The 20273-nt window shown below is 51.9% G+C and overlaps 1 protein-coding gene across 11 annotated transcripts in view; it reads right to left on the reverse strand.

Annotated features, from left to right (window-relative positions):
* The window catches only part of EHMT1 (euchromatic histone lysine methyltransferase 1), a 174205-nt gene that overhangs the window by 58962 nt on the left and 94970 nt on the right, over nt 1-20273 (reverse strand). For 9 of the 11 annotated variants that reach the window (XM_062207135.1, XM_062207134.1, XM_062207133.1 and 6 more), the window contains exons 7-9: nt 7693-7770; nt 6079-6196; nt 2839-2967 (exon numbers count right to left, since the gene is read on the reverse strand). In XM_062207135.1, the coding sequence (XP_062063119.1) occupies nt 2839-2967; nt 6079-6196; nt 7693-7770 (325 nt within the window). The remainder of the gene's footprint in view (nt 1-2838; nt 2968-6078; nt 6197-7692; nt 7771-20273) is intronic. The other 2 variants (XM_062207140.1, XM_062207137.1) reach the window with 1 other exon arrangement.

The raw sequence follows: 20273 nt of genomic DNA on the forward strand, positions 1-20273 counted from the left end.
AGTCAGCAGGAGGATACAACGCTAACTGTGATCTCTCAGCGAAGACCACGGCCGACACAGGAGCACAGGCCCATATCCCAGCCTGGCCCAGCCCCGCTGGAGAGCTGCAGAGCTGACAAAGTCAGAGTGGTGAGGAGGGACAGAAGCTGGCACCACAGACACTGTTGTTTCCCGCAGAAGCCAGACCCTGTCAAGTTCTCTCTCGCGCAAACAGTCCAAGTAGAAACATAAGGTGAATCAATGCATCAAGCACTAATTATTACCTCTCTTGACTAAAAATAATTCACTCTTGTCTTCCTTTCCGAAAGTTCACTGCTGGGGCAAGCACTTGGCATTGCTTAGCAAAGACCCCCATGTCCCACATCAGAAAGCCTGGGTTCAAGTCCCAGCTCTGTTCCCAGTTCTGGCTGCCTGCTAATGCATACCTCGGGAGGCGACGGTTAGTTCTTGGATCCCTGCCACCCCCATGGGAGACCAGGACTAAATTCTGGGCTCCTTGCTTCAGCCTGGCTCAGCCTCAGGGCATCTGGGCAGTGAACCAGGGAATGAAAGATGTCTGTCTCTTTTAACAGCTAATTAATTAAGTCAAAATACACTGTTAAAGTGAATTAAAATGGAGGCCAAGCACAAAGACGGGTTGAGCAAACAAAGCCAGTTAAGCTAACAGGCTATACTGGCCTTGCTTGATTTGCAAATAGCAACAAAGCTTCAGGCTATTTTTAGTAAATACCTGCATTCAAGAAAAATGAAACTTAAGTTCAACCCAGCAGAACCAGGCAGCCAACTGACACAACCAGGCTTTACAAGAGAGAAGAGGAGCCAGTGTACAGACGCTGCCACTCGTCAGGCACCGCCCTGCCTGACCATGGTCAACCACTTCCAGATCAGAGCTGCTCAACTCACAAACTGCTGCTGCTCCAACTCAGACACCTGCACCCAGCAGCAGTTTGGGGAGGGCGCTCCTGACCTTCAGAGCCCTCACTGCTCTTCTGTCACACTCCTCTGCGATCCCAGCAACAGCGCCTTGGCCTGCAGAGCCCCCAGACCCCCATGAAGGGTAGTGACCAGGAGCACAGAGGGAGCCAGGGCCTCGTTTCTGACTCCAGTTCAGGGCAATCCTCTATCATTCGCTGCCTTTCTACGTTACCTCCTCCCAAAAACACGAAGGAAAGAGTGGGCTCAAATTCAAGCTGGGGCATCGCCAGTTTAGAAGTGGGAGGGCCAACGACACGATCCTCCTCAGAAGTTTGGTTTCTTCAGCAGGAAGACAGGCAGACAAGCCGTAAGGCAACGCCCACTGTGTCTACACACTCAGGGAGCATGCTGAGTGCTCCCAAGTCTCCTGGATTCGGGTGTGCTCCTGTCCCCAGCAGCGAGGAGTCAGTCACAGCTCCCCCACGTGACCGCCATCTCCTTCCACCCTTCCCTGCTCACTCCTCCTACTTCTGGTTATCTCAACCCCAACACAGTAGACCCAAGAGCAGAGAAAATAAGAACAGATGCATACACAGGGAAGATTTCTGGTCTTGGTACAAATATTCTCCTAAGTCTAAGGCTCGAGCCAGACCCCTGTGAGCCACAAGCACAATGATCACTCTTTCCCATCTGAGGAGTGCAGCACTCCAACGAGGCCCAGCGCTGCACCGTCCCACAGGTCTCCCCAGTTGCACACAGTAGGTCTGAGCAGTAAGGAGTGACCAATGCACTGATTCTCTGAAGCAAAAACAACACCAGGGAGCTCAGAGGGCAACAGACGGGTCAGAGCCGACCAACCACAGCAGGTAAATGGGACGTCAGCCTGAGATCACCCGTGCGCTCAGGATCCCTGGTCCTCCAACTACCCTCAGAGGGTAATTGTCCTTCAGCCTTTCCTTCCCCTCTGGCTCTTATTCCGCTCCACCATTCTGACCTCAGCTCCTTCTGTGAGATAGAAAATAGCTGTTTTTAGGTGAGAGCCAATAGATGCTATCTCACTCTGTCTCCCATGCTTGGCACGCCCAAGGTCGCCACACACAGGCAACAGGCAGTCTGCAAGGTACATGCTGGAGTGAAACTGATCACATGAAACAACATGTGTGCCACATTCAAATCTCTAACTTCCTGAGCCTTCCAAATCTACACGTGTGATCAGAAAACCCAAGCACTGAGTCTGCTTAGCCAGAAAGAAGGCACAGGTGACGATGGTGAAGGACAGCCGAGGAGGTTTCTGCTCCACTCGCTGCAAGAAGAAAAACTCCGTTGTTTCTCTGATGGACAAGCCTAAGACTTATGTCTTAAGCTAAAGATGTGATCTCCTACATTACCTGGACACCATGACATCAAACCTCCCTAGCATTCAAATGCTAATAAGCTGGCTATTCCTCATTTAGGAAACAATTCAGAAAACCTGTAGGTAGTCCACAGCCTACATGTGCAGAAGCATGTGGAATAAAAATCACTACAGCATTGTCTTCCCCCATGTTTCAAATACATTTTCTAAAGAATGTTACTTTTCTGTGGCACAAGCTTTCTAAGTAGATGAAGAGAAGAAATGTGAGAAGTGCTGAATGCTGGCATGGGAGCAGCCTGCAGGAGCTGCTGCAGCGCAGCACTAACGTGCAGTCCAGCGCACAACAAAGCCCTCAGCCCAAGACACCTCCACCCACCACTCCGAACCAGAGATCATCACAAAGCAGTGTCCACAGTGATGTCCCATAATTCCTGCGTCTTCACCTTCAAGTGGCTTGTGTCACACCCAGGAGTCACCATTCAGGGACTGTCTACTCATGTCTAATAGGGGTGTTAGGCTGACAGAGGACGAAGACCACAAACGCAGGGCAAGATGACACCCAGGCTCACCTTCTGCTTGTGAGGACAGAGTTCCCTTGACACGGAGATCCAGGGAGTCCAGCGAGACTTCCACATACCCGGCGCTGTCCCCGGGCGCCATCTGCTCTGTGCCACCTGAAGACTTGTATGCGTCTGAACCTGCGCACAGAACACACAGGCTGTGAAGCTCCTGCCCCCGGCTGAGGACACTGGGCAGGAAGGCTGGGTGCCAGGACAAGGGCTGACCCTGGTCTATACACTCAAACACACAAACTGAGACCCACCAACCCGGTACCAAGGAAGCCCAGCGGCAGGAAGGGCTGCACCCCTGACTACAAACACACATCCCTGTGACTGCAGCAGCTACACAAAAGCTGCTCAAATGATCCAGACTATGGGCTGCAGTGTGGTCTGTGTTCTATGAATTACATTAACAGAGAAAATTAACTTGCAGGTTTGAAAGCCCAGCTCATGAAAGTAGTCCAAATTAATGGGAAAGTAGCCCAAAGTGCTACTGGGAAATCAGACTCAGCGAGCAGGTACCAACCTGCCAGCCATCCCAGCCGACAGCCAGGGATTCCCACAGAAGGGGCAACGCATCAAGCAGCAGACATGGGTGGTTCACGAAGTGCACTGCTCACCACAAGGCAATAACACCTGGCTATACCAGGTGGCAGCACTGCAGGGGGTGCCAACTAACAGTGCTTCTGCAGCCATAGAGGTGGGAGGTGCAGACACTGCTTTGGTCTCCTCTGTTCTTGAGGGTATGTGGGAGGCAGCAGCAGGCGAAGCCCGTCCACACCTCTGGAAAGAGATGCACAAAGCTCCCGGGGTTTCAGTGAGGAGGCCAGGAGAAGTGGGCACTTACATTAGATGATGTTGAACACACCAAGAGCAAATAATCACACCTCCCAGCTACCTACTAAACACGAGTAGTCCACACTAATTCAACACCCAGAAATAAGCGATGTAAGCAAAGCAGTGTAGGGTGAATTCCAACTTACACCATGCTCTGCACCCAGATCTCAGGAAAGTCAAACCACCATTGAGAACTCAGCACCATCAATTTGTAAAACATGAGTATTCTTTGTGTAATTCGAAATACTTTACATAAAGAAACGAGATTTGGGGCAGGCATCATGGCCCAGTAGACTAAGCTGCTGCCTGGGACACACACATCCCATATCAGAGTACACACATCCCCTCTCAGAGTGCTGGCTCAAGTCTGACGACTCCACTTACTGATGAGGTCTCCTGCTAATGTGAACCCTGGCAGGCAGCAGATGATGGTCCAAGAACTTGGGCCCCTGCCATCCACAGGGAGACAAGAATGGAGTTCTGGGCTCCTGGCTTTGGCCTACCCTGGCCCTGGGTGTTGTGGACACTTCGGGGGAAAGAACCAGCATATGGAAGATCGATCCCCACCACCACCACCAAAATCATATGTGAATAAACATTTAACCATGCATTTCACATTACAGCCAAGACAACAAAGATGGAATCTCTAACCCCAAAACAATGGTTAGTGGCAGATCTACAAATGATTTTGTCAGCCAACAGTAAAAGCCACAGAGTGTTCTCATCTCAACCAATCACCTGCAGCAAAGAGACAAGAAGACAACTCCTGGAACACCTGAGGCTCCTGTTCACCAGCCAAGCCTGGGAGCCACCTTGATGACTGCCCATATCCCACCTTCTGCAGTGCTACCCTTCCCCCATTTCAGAGGATGGTGGCCCTTGGAGCACCCAACTGATAACCCCACTGAAAAGCAGGGTCACCTAGAAGAAGAGTTGCAGCTGTGTGGTACTGGTGGAAGGATGGAGACAGCCCGGCTCCAAGGTAACTCAGCAGAAGCCCACGTGACCAGTGGTGCGATAACAAGTGCAGACCATGCACACAAGGTGAGCCTGACTGCCTCATAGCATGACCAACACAAGCGCAGAGTGGAACAAAAACATGTGTGTGCTAAATCTACAACTGCAACACGGGAACGTGCTACAGTGCCCAGGACCTGGGTTAGTCATAAATTTCTTAAGGTATATAAAGCATGGACCATAAAAGAAAATAATACATAACTTAGCCAAACAAAATATTTTACACCACTGGTTTTCTAATGCTGTTAAGAAAATGAAAAGGCAAGAACCAGACAATGCAGGAACATGAATGCATGCAGGGCATCCACCTGACAAAGGCCACCTACCACTGACCAGAGGCCAGCACCCAACTGGCTGAACAGGAGGTGCAACAAGTGTGCACAGAAGTGAGGACAGGCCAGCTGAGATGGGCAGCCAGCTGTTCCCTCGGCAACAGCCAACGGGAATGGCAGCAGACCCCACGGCACTGCCAACAGAGCCATGAGACCAGAAAGCAAGGAAATCAAGGATCTAAACTCTCATGTGCTGGGCTGATGGCGTGAGAAGGGCTCCTGAGAACAGGCTGGCAGCTTTACAAAAAGCTAAACACCACACAGCTCAGCCATCACACGCCGAGGTATTCCAAGAGAAATAATGCATCTGTGTCGTAAAGACCTGGCACAAATGCACACAGCTGCTCCTCCAGCAATCCAGACTGCCAAGAGCTCAAGGTCCAACCACAGGCGAATGGACAAAGAAACCTGATGTGGCCACACAATGACACAGACATTGGGACACACACACAGTGGCTCCATTCACACAGAATACTATCAACTGCTCAGTGGACAGCAGAAGCAGAGCAGCTCAGGGGCTGCCTGGGAAGCCAGAGCAGAGGGCACTGAGGCCACCCAGGATGACAGTGGTCTCATGGTTCAGCAGACTGCACTTCAACACAACCTCACTGAGTGCGCAGTCCACCTCAGCTGAGTGCTACCCCTTGTGGGTGAGGGTAACGTCCTGCAACTCCTGCAACAGCTGCCATGTGGTCCGGGGGCAGCCTCCAGACCCCTGCAGTGTGGGGGACGTCCACACGGGACCCAGCATCAGTCACCCTGGAAGGTGTTGAGCATCCCATCTAGCTCAGTGCTCAGACCCCTGCAGTGCGGGGGACGTCCACACGGGACACAGGATCAGTCTCCCTGGAAGGTGCTGAAGCATCCGTCTAGCTCAGTGCTCAACAATGAAGCCTGGGAGGTGTGTGCGGGGCCAAGTGGGATCAGCGGAGTTCTTCCAAGTCTTTCCAAGCATTGTTAAAATAGTGGAGCCCTCTTTGCAAATGGAATCCTGTGCAGAACCCCAACCCCAGGCCACACACCCACAGCCTGGAGAGTTGCACCACAGCCACGCTGCATCTACCTGGCACATTCAGCTTTTTCTTGCTTCTCCGCCTCCGCTTCCTTGCTGGCTTGATCCAGGGGCTGTCAGTCTTCCCTTTCCTCCTGAGAAACTTCTTCTTGATGCTGGACTCAGAGCTCTGGAGAACCAAAGGGCAGGTAGGTAAGAGGCAAAGCATGGGGAGCTCTTGAAGCAAACCACGAGGAGCCGCTGGCCTACAAAATAAAATGCTTGCTCTATCTCAATTCTTCACCTACAGGATTAATTTCACTTTGATTTACTCTGAGACATTTTTCTGGGTCATGGTCTAAAGATACCCAGTCCTTTCCCCACACATCTCGCTAAACTCAGTTCCCGGTTTCAGTTTCGCACATGCTGATAGCCTGCGAAGTGCTGCTCAGGAACTAGAGGAGCCAGCTTGGCCAGAGGGCCCACATCCCCCAGCCTCCAGGCCCACAGAACATTCTGAGATGTTTCCAAGTACATGTTCTTAAAGGGCATCTAAGTGACCCATTTCACAAGTATGTGTGCAACGTGCACTCCCAGCCCTCCGACGCCAGGGAGGCAAGTGTCACACTGGCGTGGCCTGAGGGTCTCACATCCCTCTCCTGTCGGTGGTAAGGAGAAGCTATGACAACACGCCCAAGAGCCCTTCCAACTGACTGCGCTCCTGTCACTTCCCTCACATGAACCCCCGGAACTGGGCGTCTGGTCCGGGCAGTCACCCCACTGAGGACGGGCATATCCAACTCCCCTCTGTACAACAGTCCTCGCTGCCCTGTGCTCTCGCGAAGTGGAACTTCTGAAAGAACTCAATATTTATCACAGCTGAAAGCTAGCCTCTCCTCCACCATGCTAAGAAATGACAATTTCCCACCCAACCCAGGGCCCATCCTTTGTCTCTCCCCATCTGTCGGCTCGTGGGACCCATGTCTCTGAGCCTTCTCGGCACACCAGAGGCCCCCTTTCAGGACCAGGAGCCGACTCCTCAAAAGCTGGGAAGTGTCCCAGGGCTCCCACCCGGGACCTCACTGTCCTTCCCGTTTCCAAGTTCCCCATCCTGCAGACCTAGACGTGGCTCAGACCTCACCCCCACCACTTAAACGGCCACCAGTGACAAGAGACTCGGTGTGGAGCCTCATCTGCTCCTGGCCCTCTCCTCCGTGGAACAGCCAACCCAATCTTCTCCCCCAGAGGCTTCAAATAGAACCCTTCCCACCCTCTCCCATCAGCCACTGTGACAGAATCCCTGCACGCTCCTTGACACCAAGTCCACCCCATGCAGCCAGCAAGTGGGACCACAGATCCTCCTCAGAGCTCAGACAGCCACCCCAACTTGCCCCACATCTGGCTGGCGCCGTCAAGTGTCAGGCCTGGCATCCTGCTACATATAACCTGGGGGTCCCAAGCCCCACTGCCCCCCTCCCCAAGCCCTGTGCCTGTCTCTCTCTGCACAGGCCTTTCTTATCAGCACCCCCAGGTCATTCTTTCCAGTACTCCCAGGGGCTGAGCCCTCCCGGCCCCCACACAAGCTGCAGGAGCTCTTGGTAAACAATGGTGGATGAAGCACTGATTGAGCTTTGGTGCCTTTTGATGCCCTTTGCTGTCAGGCACCAAGCAACGTGCGTGCGTTACCAAGTCAGACTCATCTCCGCCTTCCTCTTCCTCCCCCGTGTCCACTGACTCTGGCTCCTCCTCAGACTCGCCGTCCGCCTGATTACACACGGTTGAGAGGAAAAACCAAACAGAAAACAAACCAATTAGATCCTGCGGTGGCAGATGACTGCATCCACACACGTCTGTACAAATGCACTGGGGTCCATACATGCGGGAGAAGCCCCACCATCCATCCACTCTGGGTTGGGCTGCCTGGCTGGGACGCAGGACTCACTGTGTGCCTGTCCAGGCAGAGGAGGAGGCCCTGAGTTCCACCTGCCTGGAGCCCCTGCCGGCAGGGAAGCCCCTTGATGCAATCCACCAAGCGCAGAAGGAGGCATCCCCCAGTGTGTGCTCAGGCAAGAACCGCCAGGTGGACACCAGGAGAGCATGCTAATGAAGAGCCCTGCAATGCCCGCGTGTCAAGTGTGATAGAAAGTAACAAAATACACACAGCGGAAGCCTTTTCAGAGGCCTCGGGAATGTACACGCACGCCCACCCAAGAGCCCACTGCAGCTCTAGAACCGTTCTGTTGTGTTGCTCACAACCTCTCCAGCCCAGGTCCAGGTACACAGAGGCCCAAGAGGAGCACACATGGCCACACACATGGTCTGTGCAGGCAGCAGTGCCCAGCACAGGCTTCTGAGAATGCCTCGTTCTTCTAACCAGACATGTTTGGAGGAGGAGCCACACCCGTCTCTGCTCCTGACTCCAGCGTCCTGATAAGGCAGAACCTGGAAGGCAGTGGTGGTGGCTCAGGTCACTGGGCGCCTACTGCCATGTGGGAGACCTGGATGGAGTTCCTGGCTCTCAGGGTCAGCCGGCCCTGGCCATCACGGGCATTTAGGGAACAAACCAGCAGACAGAGCTTGTTCTTTCTCCCTCTCTCTGCACTCCGATTATAATAATTTAAAAAATGTTTCATAATTCTTAATACATCAGAACAGAGATACCTTGTTTTTTTCTACCTACATGGGGAACACGTGAATACATGCACAGTGCAAAGGACATCAAAGCACATGGAGTGTCACTGATGCCACACCCCACTGCCTAAGCTGAGTGTGGTCTCTCTGTGGGCTCTTTCATACCCAGAATCCCCCATGCCCTGACAGCCATGTCCCTCCAGCAGCGACAAGCAAGGATGGAAGGTGGAGCCAAACACGAGATTCCTGAGTCCGAGGACACACAGTTCCCCGGCAAAGGTCCCGCCAACCTGCCAAGAGTCTCACTGTTTCAAGGATCTCACCCCCCACCAAGAACAAAAGGAGCTGAGCATTTTCAATTACTTCATTGCACTTTCTGTTTTTCTAATTCTTGTATAGTCATAGCCTCATTTCTCTACTGGATTCCAGCTTTCAGACACACAAGCATGTGCGTGCATACACACAGTTTTTTTTGTTAAGTAAATTATCGCTATTTTTCCTATCAAGTTTGAGCTATGCTGCTGATACTTCTTGCCACATAAAACCTACATTTTATCTGAGCGATTCAAAGGTGTCCATACTTCCTGTGGCTTCCAGGTCTGCCTCTAGTGACAGAAGGCCTGCCTTCCTTTCTTCCTTTGTTCCAGGGAGTAGGAAACAGCCTCCTTCTTTCATATTTCAAAATTGTATTGATACTTTGTATCTTCCTGTGATTACTTTCTAAAATAACAGCTATAGTAGGGTATAATGCAAATTACTCTAAAACTGATCTCAGTGGGTTTTTAGCCCTGACAGGGCTGGGCAGCCTCACCTCTACCTTGCTCCAGAACGGAGGCTCTCTGTTATTTTCTAACTAGTCAGTTAACTCCATCCCTCCACCCCCATCAGCTGTCCTAGGAACACTACAAAGATCACCAACTCTTACAGTCAGCTGCATCTTCTTGTAGAGATGTATAATCTGTCACACATCCCCTGCCCATTCACTAACTGCCCTTTCGCATAAGGGCCCACGGCAATGCTTGACCAGCATGGTCAACGTTCACTACTCTGCTGCACGCCGTTCCCAAGACAACCACATCAACTTTAGGATCAGTAGCTCCTCCAAAAGGCCTGCAGTGATTTTGATGGCAAATGTCCTGAAATTATAGCTAAAGAGAGATGATAAACAATAGATCTCTCATTCAAACAATGGGTCTTTTCATAAACTTACATCTTTCTTAAAACCTCTTTCAGTTACTTCTAGCTCTCTTCTTCTTGTAAAGATGCTTTCTGTTAAGCTTGTTCCCGGGCACTCTGACGACACGAACAGATTACGCTATTTTGTCAGGTGTGATGCTGTGGTTTGCTTTTCAGAGGCCTTATCATTCCAGCACCAACACTGAGATGTCCACTTCTAGATGACCTCAGCACATGGGAAGAAGACGACGGCTGGCCACAGGTCACTGTGCTCCGTATGTTGTACATTTTGATTTTGTCTACTTAGAAACAGCTTTAGAGATACCCTAAGGCCTTTACTGACATTACTGATATGCCGATTTTACACTTCCTGACTGATTCTTACAGGTACAAAGGAAAACAAGCCCTCCAGGACAGTGCCCTGGTCTCAGCACAGTACCCGCCTTGTCCACTGCGGCTTCTCCCCAGCTCTGCCCCGCAGCATCAGCAGGGACAGTCTACCCAGGAGAGTGGTGGTGCCCTCCTCCTTCCCACACTCAGCAGGGAAAACACTCTGAAGCTTTCACTGTTAAATATAAACCAACATATTGAGTCAGCTTTTAGGGTTTTTTTTTTTGGAACCAAATTTGAGCAATGAATCCACCAATTAGAAAAGGCAGATCAACAACATACTGAACTCCATTTCCTTCTAAAACACCACTGATGTGATGATGAAGGAAGGAAAATGGCTCACTTCATACAAGGCTGGTTGATTACTGGAAAAGACAGCTGTGAAGAAGAGGCATAAGCTGAAAACCCAAGGAAACTGGAATGAGAAGGGTGGCTGACATAAGAAATAAGTTAATAAAAAGGGAACCACAGTCTGACATACGTGAGCTGAGAGCGGAGACCTAAGGGGGCTCAGCAGAGGCCAGACTAGGAGCAGGCATGGCCATTCCTGCACTGACAGGCACCAAATAGGCATTAGGCCCCAGGACACACCTCGTGGCATCACAGTGCTGAGACCAGCTCCCAATCTGAAGGCCCTCCCCACAGAACGGACCACCCAGAAGGAGGACACCATGCCAACTACCCACGTGGCCAGGGCTCATTCCCAGACCGCTGGGCTCCGACAACCTGCTTCTGGAAAAGGACAGACTTGTACTGGCATTTCAAAAAAGAAAGCAACAAAGAAGCAAGTGTTGGTAAGCATGAAAAAGAACAACTCAGAATCCAGGAGAGCGCACATCTGAACCACAGCTCAACAGCACTGGACGCCCACGCCCACGAGGCAGCCAGCCCCCAGCCTGGGAAGCCAGCACAGCAGAGGGCACGCCAGGTGGGCTGGAAAACAGAGGCAGCAACCACTGATGCTAACACAGCCATGGTTGGCTCACTCCTGAGTGTGCAACCAGGGCACAAGAGCATGCTGGGGAAGCTGGCAGACCTCAAGCAGAGAGAAGCCCAGTGCCCATCACCAGTGCAAGGGACTCTTGAAGTCCCAGGAGCCAGCATCAGAAGCCATGTCCAGATACTGAACCCAGGCAGTCCGATGCGGGACAGACTAGGCCAAGCACCTGCCCCGGACTAATGTTTGACTGAAGACTGTTGTATTTAGGGTGTTACACGAATTCAGCCTATAGTTTAGTCATTTTATGTGCCAATGTACTTTTTTCTTCTCTATTTTCCAGATCGGTTTACATAATAAAAACATAACTGTCTGCTGGTTTCGCGGATACATTTGGGTTTTTCCTGCCATCGTAATTTGTTTTCCATTGATCACATTTCCCTCGATTCCACTTGTGCTCACTGTTGCTTTTGCAGGCTTGACAGCCTTTAAACTTCCTACTTTCGTCTCAACAGCTGCAGTCATTCAGGGTAATTCAGGGTCCAGAGTCTCTCTAGGACATGGCAGCCTCTATCAAAAGACACAAGCCAGAAATAGACTCAAATTCATAGGCCATATGGTCTGTGATAAAGGTGGCATTTTACATCAGCAGAGGAAATAAATGTCAGTCAATAAAGGGCTGAGAGAAGGAAGGCAGCCAAACAGAGGGACCCACACTGGCTGCCTCCTCTGCAGAAAAGGACCAGAAAACCAATGCACAGCTGCCCGTTTAGGTGAGTGGTACTGGAACCCAGCAAGGGAGGCACAGGAACCCTGGAAGCCACGAAGACCTCAGCTGGCCAAGACTAGACAACTGTAACCCAGGCTCCCAGGCTCCCGGGCGGGTCTTCTCCTGATAGGGTAAAGGGTGAATAGACAGGCCCAGTGCAACCTGGAGCAGAGCACATCAGCAGTCCAGCCACAGGAGAGTTCCAGGCACCACAAGCTTGAAGAGTGTGGCTCCCTGGGGTCTGCAACTGGAATTGAATTAGTCTCCCCTGAACCAGAACCCAAGGTGCCACAGCATGGCCCCACACAGGGACACAGCCACACCACCACTCAGCCTGCAGCTGGCTCTGACCAAGGGCTGTGGTCCACACGGTGTGCCCCTCACCAACACTGTCAGCCTGCTCATAGCACATGCCTCTGTTCAGCTAGAGTGTGCAGGCCCACTCTTGTTGTCACCACTAAGGAACAGTCCCCTGCATGTCTATCGTCAGAGTGGGTGCACTACCACTGCCACATGCACCCCGCCCGCCTGGGTCACTGCAGCACCCCCTCCCCAGTGTGGCTGTCAGAGGGAGCAAGCCTCTCCAGCCCCACCCTGCATGCCCCAAGCACACAGCCATCACTACAGCACCGGACTACAATCAGGGCCAGCACGGCCCAACCGACAGCAACATCTGCCGCCAGGAGGGAGCCAGGCTCTACGAAAGCCGCCCTGGGAAAGCAGCAGAGGCAACCGATCCACACGAAGAACTAACTCCAGTGCAGGGGCACGAGAACTATGGAAAGCGAGTTCACACGATGCTTCCACAGGAGCAAGCAGTTCTCTAGCAACAGACACCACAGCAAGGGTACTAACGAACACCTGACAGAGAACTCAAATGACTAAAAGAAACCACATCGTGGCATAGCAGGTAAAGCCACGGCCTGCAATGCCAACATCCCACATAGGCACTAATTTGTATCCCTGCTGCTCCACTTCCAATCCACCTCCCTTCTAATGGTCTGGGAAAAGCAGCAGAGGATGGCCCAAGTGTTTGGGCTTCCGGCACCCACATAGGAGATGTGGATGACACGCCTGGTTCCTGGCTCTTGACTGTGGCCTGGCCCAGCACTGCTCGCTGCAGCCACCTGGGGAGTAAACTAGCAGATGGATGAACTCTCTGTCTCCTTGCTATGTAACTCTGATTTTCAAAAAGAATAAATAAATCTTATATATATATATAAAAAAAAAAAAAGAAGAAGAAGAAGGGGCTGGCACTGTGGCTTGGCGGGGGAGGCAGGTAAAGCTGGCACTTGCAGTGCTACCATCTCGTATGGGCACCTGTTCGGGTTCCGGCTGCTCCACTTCCAATCCAACTCTGCTGAGGCCTGGGAACACAGTGGAAGATAGCCTAAGTGCTTGGAACCCTGTACCCATGTGGGAGACCCAGAGGAAGCTCCAGACTCCTGGCATCAGATCTGTGCAGCTCCTGCCGTTGTGGCCAGTGCGGGAATGAATCTGCAGATGGAAGACTTTTCTCTCTGTCTCTGTCTCTCTCTGCCTCTACCTCTAACTCTGCCTTTCAAATAAATAAATAAATCTTTAAAAAAAAGAAACTGAATGAGATAAAAGAGAGTATAGAGAAGACAGTTTCATGGATCAGGAAAACAGTGCATGAAATGAAACAGAAATTCAGCAAACAGATGCTGAAAACCAACCACAGAGATGTAGGCAAGTAGTGCGGTGACAGAGCTGCCACTTGTGACCCCAAAACTTGTATCAACATGCCCAGGATTCCACACCATGCCCAGGACTCCAGGCTGCTACAGGCAAGGAGGATGAATCAGCAGATGGGAGAGCCCTCTCACTCTCTTCCACCACTATCAGTTGGCCTGACTTTTGAAAACGAACAAACAAACAAACAGTAACCTAACAGTAATCCTGGAAATGACAAACTCATCAGTCAGATAAGAAACACAGCTCAAAGCCTCACCAACACACTAGATGAAACACGAGAGAATATCTGAATTCAAAGAAAGACTTTATGAAATGTCCCAGTCAGTCTGGCGCCGTGGCTCAACAGGCGAAGCCTCCACCTGCGGTGTAGGCACACCAGGTTCTAGTCCCGGTTGGGGCGCCGGATTCTGTCCCGGTCGCTCCTATTCCTGTCCAGCTCTCTGCTGTGGCCAGGGAGTGCAGTGGAGGATAGCCCAAGTCCTTGGGCCCTGCACCCGCATGGGAGACCAGGAGAAGCATCTGGCTCCTGGCTTCGGATCAGTGCAGTGCGCCAGCCGCAGCGGCCATTGCGGGGTGAATCAATGGAAAAGGAAGACCTTTCTCTGTCTCTCTCTCTCTCACTGTCCACTCTGCCTGTCAAAAAAATAAAAGAATGTCCCAGTCAGAGAGAAAACAAAGAATCTAGATCCCTGAGAAGCCACTCAATAAACACACACTTGAACAACAGGCACTTCGGAAGGTAAGGAAAAGGCGGTACGGGACCCAGCTGGAATCAGTGACAGGTCCTGGCATCCAGAACGCCGCCCAAGGACCCCAGATACACCTGCCCAGGGAAGATCTCACCGTGGCAAATCAGAGCTAAACCAGCAAAGTGCAACGCAAAGGGAGAATTCTGAAAACCACAAGAGAAAAGCACCCAGTTACACTGAAGGGCAACTAGATTCCTCAGCAGAAATCTCACAGACTGGAAGAGAACACAGCAAACGAACCCAAGTTCTGAAAGCAAAATCCTCCAACCCTGCAACCAAGACTATGATACCCAGCAAAGCTGCTTTCAGACGACAGGGAAACAGGCACTTGCTGCAGACAAGCAAAAACTGAGGGTGGTCGGCGCTGTGGTTTAGCGGGTAAAACCACCACCTGCAGGGGCCAGCACCGAGGCTCACTTGGTTAATCCTCCGCCTGCGGCGCCGGCATCCCATGTAGGTGCCGGGTTCTAGTCCCAGTTGCTCCTCTTCCAGTCCAGCTCTCAGCTATAGCCCGGGAGGGCAATGGAGGATGGCCCAGGTGCTTGGGCCCCTGCACCCACATGGGAGACCAGGAGAAGCACCTGGCTCCTGGCTTCGGATCGGCATAGCTCCAGCCGTAGCGGCCATTTGAGGGGAGAACCAACGAAGGAATACCTGTCTCTCTCTCACTGTCTAACTCTATCTGTCAAAAAAAAAAAAAAAAAAAAAAAAAAAAAAAAACAAAAAAAACAAAAAAAAACACCACCACCACCACCTGTAGTGCAGCATCCCATATGTGAACCGGTTTGAGTCCTGGCTGTTCCACTTTCAATGCAACTCTCTGCCATGGCCTGGGAAAGTAGTAGAAGATGGCCCAAGTCCCTGGGCACCTGCACACCTGTGGGAGACCTGGAAGAAGTTCCTGGTTCCCGGCTTCAGATCAGCACAGCTCCAGCTGTTGATGCCATTTGGGGAGTAAACCAGCAGATGGAAGACCTCGATCTCTCTCTCTCTCTGCCTCACCTTCTCTATAACTCTTTCCAATAAATAATAAATCTTGGGGAAAAAACAACAGAGGATCCACCTCCACAAGATCTGACTATAAACAATGTTTCACGGAGTCCTGCAACTATAAGCAAAAAAAGACAAGCACCATCACAGAGACACACCAACAATCACGACAGAGGGACACAGATAACAGCCACCAGCAGAGACACCGACAACCATCACAGAGACACACAGATACCCACCAGCACAGACACCAACAACCAGCAGAGAGAGACACAGATACCCACCAGCACAGACACCGACAACCAGCACAGAGACACACAGATACCCGCCAGCACAGACACCGACAACCAGCAGAGACACACAGATACCCACCAGCACAGACACCGACAACCAGCACAGAGACACACAGATACCCACCAGCACAGACACCGACAACCAGCACAGAGACACACAGATACCCACCAGCAAACACCGACAACCAGCACAGAGACACACAGATACCCACCAGCACAGACACCGACAACCAGCAGAGACACACAGATACCTGCCAGCACAGACACCGACAACCAGAACAGAGACACACAGATACCCACCAGCACAGACACCGACAACCAGCAGAGACACCAACAACCAGCAGAGAGAGACCCAGATACCCACCAGCACAGACACCGACAACCAGCAGAGACACACAGATACCCACCAGCAAACACCGACAACCAGCACAGAGACACACAGATACCCACCAGCACAGACACCGACAACCAGCACAGAGACACACAGATACCCACCAGCACAGACACCGACAACCAGCACAGAGACACACAGATACCCACCAGCACAGACACCGACAACCAGCACAGAGACACACAGATACCCACCAGCAAACACCGACAACCAGCAGAGAGAGACACAGATACCCACCAGCACAGACACCGACAACCAGCACAGAGACACACAGATACCCACCAGCACAGACACCGACAACCAGCACAGAGACACACAGATACCCACCAGCACAGACACCAACAACCAGCAGAGAGAGACACAGATACCCACCAGCACAGACACCGACAACCAGCACAGAGACACACAGATACCCACCAGCAAACACCGACAACCAGCACAGAGACACACAGATACCCACCAGCACAGACACCGACAACCAGCAGAGACACACAGATACCTGCCAGCACAGACACCGACAACCAGCACAGAGACACACAGATACCCACCAGCACAGACACCGACAACCAGCAGAGACACCAACAACCAGCAGAGAGAGACCCAGATACCCGCCAGCACAGACACCGACAACCAGCACAGAGACACACAGATACCCACCAGCAAACACCGACAACCCGCAGAGACACACAGATACCCGCCAGCACAGACACTGACAACCCGCACAGAGACACACAGATACCCACCAGCAAACACCGACAACCAGCACAGAGACACACAGATACCCGCCAGCACAGACACCGACAGCCAGCACAGAGACACACAGATACCCACCAGCACAGACACCTACAACCAGCACAGAGACACACAGATACCCACCAGCAAACACCGACAACCAGCACAGAGACACATAGATACCCGCCAGCACAGACACCGACAACCAGCACAGAGACACACAGATACCCGCCAGCACAGACACCGACAACCAGCACAGAGACACACAGATACCCGCCAGCACAGACACCGACAACCAGCACAGAGACACACAGATACCCGCCAGCACAGACACCGACAACCAGCACAGAGACACACAGATACCCGCCAGCACAGACACCGACAACCAGCACAGAGACACACAGATACCCGCCAGCACAGACACCGACAACCAGCACAGAGACACACAGATACCCGCCAGCACAGACACCGACAACCAGCACAGAGACACACAGATACCCGCCAGCACAGACACCGACAACCAGCACAGAGACACACAGATACCCGCCAGCACAGACACCGACAACCAGCACAGAGACACACAGATACCCGCCAGCACAGACACCGACAACCAGCACAGAGACACACAGATACCCGCCAGCACAGACACCGACAACCAGCACAGAGACACACAGATACCCGCCAGCACAGACACCGACAACCAGCACAGAGACACACAGATACCCGCCAGCACAGACACCGACAACCAGCACAGAGACACACAGATACCCGCCAGCACAGACACCGACAACCAGCAGAGACACACAGATACCCGCCAGCACAGACACCGACAACCAGCACAGAGACACAGATACCTGCCAGCACAGACACTGACAACCAGCACAGAGACACACAGATACCCGCCAGCAAACACTGACAACCAGCAGAGACACACAGATACCCGCCAGCACAGACACCGACAACCAGCACAGAGACACACAGATACCCGCCAGCAAACACCGACAACCAGCAGAGACACACAGATACCCACCAGCACAGACACCGACAACCAGCACAGAGACACACAGATACCCGCCAGCACAGACACCGACAACCAGCACAGAGACACACAGATACCCGCCAGCACAGACACCGACAACCAGCACAGAGACACACAGATACCCGCCAGCACAGACACCGACAACCAGCACAGAGACACACAGATACCCACCAGCACAGACACCGACAACCAGCACAGAGACACACAGATACCCACCAGCACAGACACCGACAACCAGCACAGAGACACACAGATACCCACCAGCACAGGGACACACCATATAGACACACAGATGACTACTATCATAAACATACAAAGAAAAAAAATATCACTATAGCAAAATAACAGAACAAAAAGTTGAAAAACAAAATAGAAAGAAAACATAGAATATTCGAATCAAACAAGAATATCAATAAAATAGTAAGACTCTTATTTATTAATAATAAACTTACTTACTTATTGGGAAGTAAGAGTTAAAGAAGAGGAGGGAAAGACAGAGACAGATCAATCTTTCATACACTGACTCACTCCCAAAATGGCTGCAATGGCCAGGTGTAGACAATGCCAGAGGCAGGAGTTTCATTAGGGTTTCCCATGAGGGTACAGGGCCCAAGAAGTTGGACCACCTTCCACTGCTTTGTCCAGGCCATTAGCAGGGAGCTGCATTGGAAGTGGAGCAACAGGGACATAAATTAACGCCAACATGGGATGCTGGTGACACAGGTGGGGCCTTTGCCTGTTATGCTACAATGCTGGCCCCTAAACTTCATTATAAACAGACTAAATTCCCCCAATTAAGTAATTTGCCAGTGATTAGACAATTACTGGGAATGCCTGCATCCCATATGCAAGTGCCTAAGTTTGAGGCCTGGCTCCTCTGCTTGGGATCCAGCGTTCTGCTCACGCACTCCCTGAGAGGCAGCAAGTGATGACTCAAATCCTGGGGTTCGTGTACCCTCATGGGAGACCTGGCTTGGGCCCGGCCTGACCTGCTGTTGAGGGCATTTGGGGGGTGAACCAAACTTTGGAAGATCTCTGTGGGTCTCTCAAATTAAAAAATGAAGGGCCAGTGTCTTAGTGTAGCTGACTAAGCTGCTGCCTGAAAGGCTGGCATTACCAGTTCAAGTCAGCATCCCATATGGGCGCCGGTTCAAGACCCAGCTGCTCCACTTCTGAACCAGCTCTCTGCTGTGGCCTGGGAAAGCAGCAGAAGATGGCCCAAGTCCTTGGGCCCCTGCACCCACATGGGAGACCTCGAGGAAACTTCTGTAGCCTGGCTTCAGATTGGCCCAGCTCAGGCCGTTGCGGCCAATTGGGGAGTAAACCAGTGAATGGAAGACCTTTCTCCCTCTCTCTGCCTCTCCTTCTCTCTGTTACTCTGACTTTCAAATAAATAAATAAATCTTAAAAAAAAAAAAAAGAATAGCCGGCGCCGTGGCTCAATAGGCTAATCCTCTGCTTTGCGGCACCGGCACACCGGGTTCTAGTCCCAGTTGGGGCACTGAATTCTGTCCCGGTTGCCTCTCTTCCAAGCCAGTTCTCTGCTGTGGCCAGGGAGTGCAGTGGAGGATGGCCCAAGTGCTTGGGCCCTGCACCCCATGGGAGACCAGGAGAAGCATCTGGCTCCTGCCTTCGGATCAGCGCGGTGCACCGGCCTCAGCGCGCCGGCTGCGGCGGCCATTGGAGGGTGAACCAACGGCAAAAGGAAGACCTGTCTCTCTGTCTCTCTCTCTCTCACTGTCCACTCTGCCTGTCAAAAGAAAAAAAAGAAGAAGAACAAAAAAAAACCACTCAATGGTATGCTGTCTCACACAGACCAGGGCAGGGATCTGGTCTGGCAGTTAACACACTGGCTTAGATGTCTGCACTTAAATATGTACCGGATTGAAGAACTGAGCCCACTCCAAATCCTAGGTTCCTTTCGATGCACACCCTGCAAGGCGGCAGGTGACGTCTCAAGTAGTTGGGTACCTGCACCCCGCACAGGAAAACAGGACTGAGCCCAAGGCTCCTGGCTTCAGCCTGCCCAGCAGTGGCCATTGCAGACATTTGCCATTCTCTTTCTCTGTGTGTCTCTGCCTCTCAGATAAACAAAATAAATTTAAAGGAAATTTTAAGATACATACAGGGGGCCGGTGCTGTGGCATACTGGGCTAGGCTTACACCTGCAGCGCTGACATCCCCTCTGGGCACTGGTTCGGTGAACTTCTTCCAATCCAGCTCTCTGCTTGTGGCCTGGGAAGCCAGTGGAGGATGGCCCGGGTGCTTGGGCCCCTGCACCCACGTGGGAGACCAGGCAGAAGCTCCTGGCTTAGGATCAGCTCAGCTCCAGTCATTGAGGACATTTGGGGAATGAACCAACGGATGGAAGACCTCTCTGCCTTTCCCTCTCTAACTCTGCCTCTCAAATAAATAAATCTTAAAAAAAAAAAAAAGACATACAGACTGATAGAA

The sequence above is a fragment of the Lepus europaeus genome, chromosome 12 (genome assembly GCF_033115175.1).
Source record: "Lepus europaeus isolate LE1 chromosome 12, mLepTim1.pri, whole genome shotgun sequence".
Lineage (NCBI taxonomy): Eukaryota > Metazoa > Chordata > Mammalia > Lagomorpha > Leporidae > Lepus > Lepus europaeus.